This window comes from Belonocnema kinseyi, chromosome 3 (genome assembly GCF_010883055.1).
Source record: "Belonocnema kinseyi isolate 2016_QV_RU_SX_M_011 chromosome 3, B_treatae_v1, whole genome shotgun sequence".
Lineage (NCBI taxonomy): Eukaryota > Metazoa > Arthropoda > Insecta > Hymenoptera > Cynipidae > Belonocnema > Belonocnema kinseyi.
In genome coordinates, this window is record NC_046659.1 from 105,589,753 (window position 1) to 105,601,408 (window position 11,656).

General features: G+C 34.1%; 1 protein-coding gene across 4 annotated transcripts in view; it reads right to left on the reverse strand.

Annotated features, from left to right (window-relative positions):
* LOC117169290 overlaps positions 1–11,656 on the reverse strand; it is a 36,647-nt gene that overhangs the window by 12,170 nt on the left and 12,821 nt on the right. For all 4 annotated transcript variants that reach the window (XR_004466647.1, XM_033355592.1, XM_033355594.1 and 1 more), the window contains 2 exons: positions 10,714–10,812; positions 8,073–8,132 (listed from right to left, as the gene is read on the reverse strand). Coding sequence is in view for 3 of the 4 variants with exons in the window: in XM_033355592.1 (XP_033211483.1) it covers positions 8,073–8,132; positions 10,714–10,812 (159 nt within the window). In the remaining variant the exon portion in view is untranslated. The remainder of the gene's footprint in view (positions 1–8,072; positions 8,133–10,713; positions 10,813–11,656) is intronic.

Here is an 11,656-nt window from a genome sequence, read left to right on the forward strand (position 1 = left end):
CTACCCCACCCCGCTTACTCACCAGACTTGGTTCCATCCGACTACCACTTATTTGCATCGATGGGGCACGCACTCAGCGAACAGCGCTTCACTTCTTACGAATTGCCGAAATGCAAATAATTCACGGAATTTGCAAAATGAAAGGAATTCCAGAAAATCGTGAAACCTAAAGAATTCATGGAATTACCCGAATTAATAGAATTTACTTGATTCGCGCAATTTATAAGATGCATGGAGTTCGCGGAATTCACGAACTTCAGGGAATTCAAGGAATTCAAGAAATTCATCAAATTTATGGAATTCATGGATATTTGGGAATTCCAGTAGTTCATGAAGTTAAAGAAATGCAGGGATTTCATAAAATTCAAGAAATTCATCAAATTTAAGCGATTCATGTAATTCAAAGAATTCAAGGAATGCATAGACTATGCGGAACTAAATTAATTCACGGTCATGCAATTAAAGGAATTCAAGAATATCATGGAATATGCGATATTCATGGAGTTCGCAGAATTCATTTTGAATTCCAAGAATTCTATAAAATCCCTGAATTCCATAAAATTCCTGCATTTCTTGAATTTCACGAATTCCTTCAATTTATTGAATATCGTGCATTCCTTGAATTCCGTGAATTTTCGACACGCACTGAGTTTATCATATCAGGCCTGCTAAAAGTGAAATATCTGGAAGGGCAATAAAACTAAACAAGTCATAAAACAACTCACCATTTCTTAAATTGCTAATAACTTTAAAAGTAATTATTGTATAATTTTTGGAATAAATTGAATTTATTACAAGCTGCCGAATTCAAAAGTATTATAAAATTTCTGTTCTGTAAAGAGACGTAGAATATATTCTTTATTTCACTTTGTATTCTTAGTGTTGTTTTTCCGTAAAACACGTACCTATAATATATATAACAGTTTATAGGCACAGAGATGTAGTGCTTTACGCCTCCACTGCACAATAGGCGCTGTTTTTTGTTTGAGTGAAGTTTTTTGTTTGGAAAAACAAAAGAACTTCTCTGCATGGTAAGGTAAAAGAACCTGCAAGATAATGGCGCGCTCGGACGAAGAGAAGACTAAGCAATTTTTGAGAACGCAAAAGACGCGAAAAACAAAACATCCGTGAACCACTTGAGACGCGTTGGCCAAAGGAGTTTTGTTTCTTTCGGGAATTCTTTTCAGTAAGGAGTTTCGGTTCACGTTGCGATTACCGGCCGCGCATGTGTGAAAGAGTTAAAAGAGAGAGATAGAGATAGAGAGATAGAGCTCGTGCGCTGTGGCACGGCGTAGCGAAATGCTTAAGCGAATAGATGAGAGTCAAGAGAAACAGAGATGGAGCTTGCGCGTTGTGGCGCTTCGTAGCGAAAAGCTTGAGCGAATAGAGAAAAGGAGACGAGAAAGTAGAGCAAACGGCGAATAGGGCGAGTGATAAACAATCGATAGTTGGAGGAAATAAAACAGGTGAAAGTCTGCCAGTCGTTAGAAGCGATTACGCGATTGATATTGGTCCTAGTTTACTTGCAGATTTGTTAAATAAAAATAAACCTGATCTCAAAAGTAGGAATAAGGGTACTGACAAAACTAAATTTACAGTTATGGCGAGATTAACTGAAGTAGAAAATAAGTTGTCCGAATTGACTTCAGCAGTCACCAAATTTTGCGCTGCAGCAACCCGGGTAATATACCAGTTTGGTGTGACACCAAAAGAAGCGTTCAAACTCGAAATTATAAATAAAGGTAGGGGTATACGGCGTGATTATAAATTGAATAATAATACGAAATTTGAACATTTCTACGTCTATTTATCATCTGAGTTCAGAAGATATGATTTTTGCACATTATTGATAAAACAGCCAAATCGAATACACAATACACAAGGTGAAAGTGTGTTGAAAAAACAAAGATACAAACAAAGTTATGCATATTCAAGATACGATTGACTTTATCAATGGATTGAAAGAACTTAAAAGATACGAGGTTAATTCAACATCACATACGGTGTTAAAACAATTATACAATATGGAACATTTAATTGGTAAGACCAAAGCAGTAGAGTTTTGTGAACAATTTAAGGAGATTATTAGAAATTACGAAAAGACCCTTGGCGAGACTTCTTTATCTGAAAATAAGAAAAAATCAGGTGAGTAGGGTCGGTGCGAATGAGGCTAGAGCGGAGAACTTAGCTCGGTTTGATAAGAGGCGTTGCTATGAGTGCCAAACCACTTAGAATATTGCCGCGAATTGCCCGAACAGTGGTGAATTCACGCAGTGTTAGAACTGTTTGCAGTTCACCGATCATATCGCGGTTAATGGTCTTCATCCGAAAAAGTTTGAAAAGAATTATAAACAGTACAAAAACAGCAAGTACAATAATTCTCATTCTCGAAGTATAAATTACAGAGGTAATTGTCAAAGGCGCGATTTAAAACGACAAAATACCAATAATGCAAGATTTAGCGGATCAAAAAGAAGTCGGTATAATAAGTATAGAGGCAGAGGTCGAAATAGTTACAAAAATAAAAATTATCGCAATGATAACGACGGGAGTCAAGAAAATTCCACCAAGCAAACAAACCAGCAAAGCAATGAAAATACAGGCGAGCAAAATTCCAATAAAAGTAAGGAAAATTTGGTAAATATAAACGATCGCTAAGTATCGAATGTTCTTGCTATGAATAATGCGTTGGACATACAAGATACATACACTAATGCAGGGTACACGCGTAATGATACATTCTTTTCAAAATTTCTAGCAGATTCAGGCGCGACAGAGCATTTGAACCACTTAAAAGTCAGTTTTAAACCGTTTGACGAGACAAATAACGGTGTCATTAAATGCGCAAATAAAAATAAACCAGAAGATTTAGAAACAAAAGGAAAAGGAAAAATAGAAATAAGATTAGAAAATAGAAATTTTCTAGAAATTGACGGAGTTATTTGTCCAGAAGCTCTCACAGAGAACTTGCTATCGTTACGTAAATTTGCACAGACGGGTCTTGGTATCTATTGAGATAGTAAAAGAATTGGTATATTTGATCAAGTATTAAAAGAATTGTTTATTTCAGGCCTGTGTAAAATACTTTACTGGATAATTGAGATTGTAGTTAATAAAGCTGATTCAGATGGTGAGGTGCTTCCGAAAATTATAAATAGACAAGTAATAGCTAATTTAGCTAAAGAAAATTAAGGCGCGAAAAAATATAATATACGCAGTGTTATAGCTAAAGAAAAAATTACTTGAAAACATGTAAGTAGATGAATCAAAAACTCAAAATAAAAATTATGAAAAAGGGACTGTAAATAGCGAAGGTGCGAAACTTTCTGACGGGATTTTTGATTCAGGAGGGAGAGTTGAGGAAAATAAAGATACAAAAGACGAGAAAAATAAGCTGCATGAGCATTCAAATGTTGTTGATACATCCATTTGGAATCGTAAATTTCATGATATTGATGAGTTGCGAGTCGTAGAATTACCAGATACAGAATTAAGTTTCTCAGAAAATTATTTTTAAAGTTTCAAAAATAATAAAGCCATGCTGTAGCATGTCAGATTTGGTCACGTTTCAGTGGCCTATCCTAAGGCGTTACAATGAACTTTTCCTAAAAACAAACAATTAAATGTGGCAGTTTTTCATGAGTCTTTGCTAGATTGTGAAGTGTGTATGATTTCTAAGTTCAATCAATTCCCTTTTAATTCGAAGCGTAGGCGAGTCACAGGGCCTTTGCAAATTATTCATTCAGGTGTCATAGGACCAATTACTCTAATTTCTCATCCTAGAGGCTATAGATTTATCGTAATATTCATAGATGATTTCTCGAGATTAGGTATGGCATACCCTATAAAAGCAAAGAGTGATCCAGGACAATGTCTCGTAATGTTTGTAAGAAGTGCTCGAACTCGTTAAGATATGACGCTAAGATGTGTTATTTGCCTTCAGATCAAGGAACAGAATTTACAGGTGGCTATACACTTGAGGTTTTAAAGGAATTAGGCGCAGAGCTTCAGTTAGCTAGTCCTGATACATTAAGCATAATTGTGTGTCTGAGCGTTTTAATCAGACAATTAAAAGATTTAGATGTGTATCTTATATAAAAGTCCAGAGAAAAACGGGTCCTAAATTTAGATTTGAAGGTAGGCGAGTTATTTTCGTTGGATATACCTCTGCTAGATATCAGTTTTTCACGTCAGAAGAAGGGAAATATAATGAACCGGGTGAAGAAAATAAACGTCAACGGGTTAGACCCAGAAAAATTAAACCAAAAACAGATGATTCTTAATAAAATAATGTGCTAGAAAATCAAGACGCGATTTCAAGACTTTAATTTCAGCGCAGCACATCCTCAGAGAACGCCAATGATTACTACTGAGGTTGCTAACCGAGAAAGAATAATGAGAGAATTAGCCTGTGATGAGGAGAAATTATACTAGATGACTGAGACAAAAGAAAATGCTCCATGCAGAGAGGCTGTAGGAAGTTTATTATATCTAGCATGTGAGACTTGATCAGCTATTTCTTATTCTGTCAATGTGCTGAGCAGGCATCAAGTCAATCCAACAAATAATGATTGGAAAATGGTAAACAGAGTTTTTCGATACCTGAAAGGCACAAAAGCCTCAGGATTGCAATACCTAGGTGAGACAAACAATATTCACGCTTATTCAGAAGCGAGCTTTGCCGATTGTAAAGATTCCTTGACCACTTGTGGTTTTGTAATTAAATTATTTGGTGATGCGATAGTCTGGCGAACGCACAAACAGCCTCATGTATCGTTGTCGACATGTCAAGCCGAGTATATCGCGATGAGCGAAAGTTGCCAGGAAATGATTTCAATAACTAACTCTATAAATATTTTCTTAACTGAGTGATTACTTCCTATGGTTTTATGGTGCGATAATGGAGCAGCAATGATCAATGCTGAGGCAATTGAGAGAAATAAGTTGAGATATATGACTAAAGTAAGAGAACACTGCGTAAAGGACTGTATTAAGAGAAAAATTATAACTATTAAATGGATAAAGTCAAAAGATCAGACTGCTGACATTTTTACAAATTCCCTCTCATTCGAATTATTTCCGTTCGGCCACATGTGTTTTGTAAAGGGATGTAGAATATCTTCTTTATATCACTTTATAATCTTAGTGTTTTTTTCCATAAAACCCGTACTTCCAATATATATGACAAACATAAAACGAATTATTTGGAAATGTTCAAAAGAAATTGATAAAATTGCATTAATGACCAACAGCGGTGTTCCTGATCTAATTATCTATGTCAGGAGTTTCTCATTATAATTAGTTTTAAGTTTTTGGTGAATATATTATTTAATATTTAAATATATGTAAAACTGCGTAATTAAATTCAGAATTACAATTTGGAAATGTTTTGTTTGGAATATTTGATTCGTTTGTTAAATTTCCTTTAATTATAATTCAAGTATTTTAAACAAAATTTAATTTGAGGCAATAATTTCGAGAAATTATTGTTTGAAAATTATGTACATTGAATAACGTAGACACAAAAAAAGCGTTCTGAGCCAAATAAACGACCTACATAATGTTGCTGTATTAGGTTAGATTATTCGAAATCCAAACTTTTGTAATTTTCCCATGACTAATTTTTATTTATTCGACCTTGAATTTTTAGTCGAGGTTAAATTGTTCTAACCTGGCTACTTAGTATTTGAATTTTCTTCAAGCTTTTGAGTTGATATTTTAATATTTTAACTATGTAGGTATTTTTTTTGGCTCCGCCAAAATGTGGTGTAATATTTTCATAGTTTTAATGTTATAAACGTATCAATGTCAATAGGACATCATAAAAACAAAAACATAAATCCAAGGCGACTCTCTCGGTTCCAGTCCTGCGCTCCCCTCTCCCAACCCTCCTTTATTAACTGAAGTTTGGCGGGACGTACGTTGTAACTACAGTCTGTACCATATGACGTATTGCTACTAAAATTTGACATGATTTCAACTCAGAAAATAGACTTATTGCATAAAGGTGGTAGTTCTGCGTATAATCTAAAAATTGAATAATACAAACTATAAAATAGCCTCGGAAAAGACTGGAACTTTAATTGACAAAAGGCATGCACACGGTCAATCTAAAGGTCATGTTTTAGGCGACGAATGGAGACTGGGTGTCTGGAATGCTAGGGGGGTAAATTATCTCAAGGTAAAAGAATTGCAAGAAATTATGTACGTGAGGAGACTAGATATTTTATAATAGCAAAGTGAGTGTGAGGATAAATGGGAATTTGTGTGACTGTTTCGATATTGTTCAAAGAGTTAGATAAAGATGCGTAAGGTCTTCATGGTTATTTTTATTATTTATAAACAAGTGTTTAAGAATGACTCTTTTTGATGAAGAAGGTGTGCATATCAAAACAGTCAGGGTACAGTGGTGCGCAAAAGTTTTGGCCCACATTGTTTTTCTGATCTATTCCTTCAAAGGTGAACTCGAGTAAAAACTCATTGATGCGGGAATTATGTATACTATTTGTACCAGAAATTATGTAGGTAACAAGTTTTTAAAAAAAATTCCATTGCTTTTTCCGATTATATTCCATATTGACGTGTGAATAGTATTGGGCCACTATGTTCAGATATCTCTAGAAGCGATGCTGTGGTAACAACTTCGATTCCTCGCGTTTGTCCATTGTTTCACCTATCAGATCAAGTCATTCTGAAGTCAAAATGCCGAGACATACGACCCATGAGATTCGGGAAGCTGTGTTAAATCTTTCTGAACAATGAAGACTTCTCGTGAAATTGCTACCTGATTGAAAATTGGTAAGAGTACTGTAAAAAGATTAATTGAGAAATTCAGTACTACCCATAGTCTACTGGGCCTTCCACGATCTGGTAGACCACGGAAAAGGACAATTAGTGTGGACAAGATCATCAAACGCAAATCAACAATTGATGTCAAGAAGATAGCATCTGAAAGTGCCAATGAACACCGCGATGAAAACCGTGCCATCGTGAGTAGGAGCACTGAGGCTCGTCGTTTGAAGGATATGGGACTGTACAGACGCGTTGCTGTAAAGAAACCCTTGATCAGCAAGAAGAATCAGAAGGCCCGCTTGGATTTTGCGACGAAATATCAAAAATACCAGATACGATTCTCGGTATCAAATTCCAACAGTCAAACACGGAGGTGGATCAGTCATGGTTTGGGGCGCTATGTCTTCGCAAGGAGTAGGTCCACTGCACAAGATTGAAGGCATCATGGACAAAGTTATGTATCGAGATATTATGGCAGAAAAAATTTTACCATATTCTAGAAGAAAAATGCCCAAAAATTGGATTTTCCAGAAAGATAACGATCCGAAACATAAGTCGAAGCTGGTTCAGGAATTTTTGAAAGGGCGAAAAGTGGATCTTCTGGATCATCCAGCTCAATCTCCAGACCTAAATCCGATTGAAAATTTGTGGGAAACACTCGGAAGACCTATTGGGGGAATATGAAAATCTTAAAGGAATGTAACTTCTGAAAATTCCAAAACTCCAATTTGTTGCCAAATAAACATGGTTACAATAATGCTTAAATAATCTCCTACCTCTAATAGTTTCAAACGATATTTTTTGTAATGTTCCTAAAAAACAAAGGGTAAAATGTATCAATTTTGATCAGCAGCATAAGCTGCGGTAATAGGAATTATTACGAATTACATGTAATTGTGAAATCGCATCTTTCTAAATGTTTTTCATTTCCCAATGAAATAAAGAAATCGAAGATCAGACCGAATATCCTTGGAGAGGCGAACACCTATTTTGCCATAAATCATCATAAATTTTTACAAATTGCAATAAATTTTCATAAATTTTGTAATTTTAAGGAATTTTCAGCATGTGTAGAAATAAATTTTGTTGATATTTGTGTAAAAACTTTGTTTTTGGTTTACTTTATAAATCGAAAAAGCTACAGTATTTTATCCTGAGAAAAAATACGAAATTAAGTTCTTATAAGAATATGTTTCAAAGGTCTTCCGGAATCAACGACTTCGATTTTTTTCCAAATCACGTCAATTTTGTTTCAGTTCAAAAAATTATTATGTACTTACACACGGGCTCTCTTTGCATTGGCAGACCTGCTGAATAGTTGTCACGTCGTGGTCGCGCAACTGTAAAATACAATTTAGGAATTATTATTATGCAAGAATGTTTTAACGAATCTAAAAATTTGCTTTTTGCTCAAGCTAAAGATAGCTCATATCCCACATAACGCACTTCACGAAAAAATCTGGTATTTTCTTAGGACTTGGTCCAAGTGGCCGGAAGAAAGAACCGGGCCTGCCCTTGGTCTAGACCTATACTTGAACCTAGGTTAAAACATAAATTTATGTCCGCCGCGATTTTTCTTTAAAAAGAAACTAAATTAATCCGACGAATTTATGCAGGGAATTCAGTGTTCAGTGTTAATTAACATTTCGGACAATATAAAAGCTATGGCAGTGGTAATTTTTTAATTTTTCTCGTGAATGATTGAAGTTATTGTAAAATAACAAGATACATTTTTCATAGAACTTTTTTGGCCGCGTGCTAACTTTCTTATGAATATTTTTTCGTATCTGTCATTGTTTCCGAGAAACAGTATAACATTCGATTGTAATAAATAAAAACCTCCTGGCTACAAAATTTATTCAGCCCAAATTATCAAGGCATATTTCTAATCAAATAAAAAATAAAAAAATAAAGAAATTAAGGGTGTGATTTTTTGAGAAAATTGAATTATATTTTTTTCAGAGAAATCACCGCAATTTTGTTAAGTTTAACCTTTTAGTTTTTCGGCTGATTACAAAAGAATGCGATAAAAAAGTACAAAATCAAGATGGGAATACCTTTAATTTGTTTAAAAGTTGTAGGGAGGAAAAAATCGGGTGTTATAACAAGCAAAGCACATAATTCAAATAAGCATTAATGTTTAGAATTTTTTTTATAAACCGGAAAATAGGTATCGACTAATTTCTTCTAAAAAACAACATATTTCGTCCGCGTGAGATTCTGCGATGTCAAATGTAGAACTATGTCCGATTTGAAATGGATTTCGTCAATAAAAATTCTGTTGGTATCTCGCCGATTGAAATTATTGGTTCAAAAATAAAATGTTCAGAACATGAAAAGTATTAAAATGAAATAAAAACCTGATATATGTTGTCCTCCTTAGATGCAATGGAATCAATATAATAATTATATGATTTTCTTATTGCTATAATTTACTATTACTGTCTATCTTTCAATAATTGTTTGAGACCATACAATATTTTCTGACCATTGCGTAACTATTTGTGATCAAAGGTATATGCTGATAATTTCTGCTTTTTCAATTTCAATTGGATTCGGAAGCTGTAAATCATATTATCTTCATATTGTGTGAAATACTAATTTAAATTTCCCGCTACTAATACCTCTTCAGCCGTGCAAGCCCATTAATTGTATTAGTTCCACAGTTGGTCGGCGGGCAGCGCTAGTGCTACCCTTTCTCGCGAATAAGATTAATCGCCAAGGATCTAAGTATGATTCAACTTAAAACTACGCATTATTTGGTAAGGCGGCCGCGGCCTGCTATCTTCTATTTCTTTTATTGACTTCGAAAAGTTAATAAACGTGTTCGGAAAAAAAAAATATTTTCTCCTTATGAGGATTTTGACGTAAAATCTATTTCTCACTCAATTCTGTTAATAATTAGAGCTATTTCCTTTAAAAGTACTGAATTTTCTGTAAAAATTTGCCACATTATTTTATTTTTATGGAGAACAATAAATCGCGGCGGACATGAACCTACGTTTTAACCTAGGTTTAATTGTAAGTCTGACCGAGATTTTTCTCTTCGCCACTTGGACCAATTCCTAAGAAAATTTAGGATTTTTCTGGAAGTGTGGGATGTGGGATACTTATCCGCAACACGGTAAATCACATAAATAATATACATCTAAAGTTGGATAAAAATAATACCAACAATTAAAAACTAAAAATATTCGACGGGATATCATTTTCATAATGATACGGATTAAAATTCTCCCGTGCTAGACAGTTGTAGGTTTCAATTATTTGCAGCGTTTTTATCCAACTCCAAATAAACATTATCTCGAGGATTTAACGTAAAGTTAATCTGTATTAACAAAGGTATGAAATTTCGATATTCAGGATACTTAGGGTACTTTGGGATTCTATGCAACTATTTCACAATCTGAACACCCTGCTTTGTTTCATTTTATAGTATTATGTTATTTTGAAATCGTATTGTACATTGGAATATTTTAAAATGTAGTATTTTTACAAATTCATACATAACAATAACGTAAAAGAGAAAATAAATTTATGAATTATAAATAAAATTCTTGAAAACATAGTTGACCCTACGGAAGCTACATTTTTTAAGATTTTGTATTCTCATCTAGTATCTTTGTAGTTCAGCATTTTAGCAATGTTCAAAATTAATATTCGCTAAATTGAATTCATCAATTTGATTTTTAACATTTAATGTTCATTTTAAAGGCGGCGACACCCAAACTCCCCTCATTCCAAACTTCAGACAATCGTACATGTTGGTTGCTCTGGCTTCCATGGTACGCCGCGATGGATATAGTATTTTCTTAAATACTATTTTTGAGTTAATTTAAAATTTACACAGAATAAGTGCCTATGACGAATTTTGGAGATGCACTGTAATTTTGTAGGTTTAAATAATTATAATATACTAACATGGATTTCTAGGAGTTGATCCAAGATTGCTACTTCTTGCAAATAAATTGTCGTGTCCTGCGGGACGTGTTGATATTGGACGTAACCCTGGATTGCCATCTGTAAGATATAATTTATGTATTTTTGCGCTAAGTGATAAATAAAGTTTTTTGAGGCCTATTCCGCTTTTTTGGTGTTAAGAAAACTTTTTTTATTATAAAATTTTTTTTTATTGTAAAAAATATTGTGCCGAGCGTGGTGTGCCAACCGCACTTAAACAAAATATGGCCGCCGATGTGAACGCGAGTCAAATGTAAATAAATATTGATTGAACAATTAATAGTTTGTAAATAAAGGCAAGGATGTTACAATTATAAATTACTGTATAAAAGCGAAAGTTTCGAATTAGTGTGGTTTCAAGTGTATAGTGTACAAGACTTTCAGAGTGTTGAAAAGTTGTATGTTCATTGTTTCTGTTACAAACGCGTCGAATACCTGTCGCACGCATAGTGTTGGTAAAAGTAATTTGATATTTTCATAAACATACTACCTACCTCTTCCATGGCAAATAATTTTTTATTCCAAAAACATTTTACAAAACCTTGTTTGATTATTCTTTATTTGTTCGAGCGACCTGCCAAAACAAAACAATGGAGGCGGCCATATTTTTTTTAAGTGCGGTTGGAACGCCACGCTCGGAAAGTTCTGAACTATACGTAAGTGTAATTTTACACATGTGGGTGTGTGACCGTTTTTGGTGAAGTCCATGCATTACAGATTGGTCTCCCTATATCTATTCTCCATGGGAAATACGTACGTTAAGGGCATGTGACACAGCTAAATACCTATATTACCGACCACTGTTTTTCAGTTCACTGAATGTTTTTTTGAACCTAAGAACTTTTTTTGTAAATAAAATATCGAGATGAAACTTTGGGAAATGTATTAGAGTACAATAAAGTAC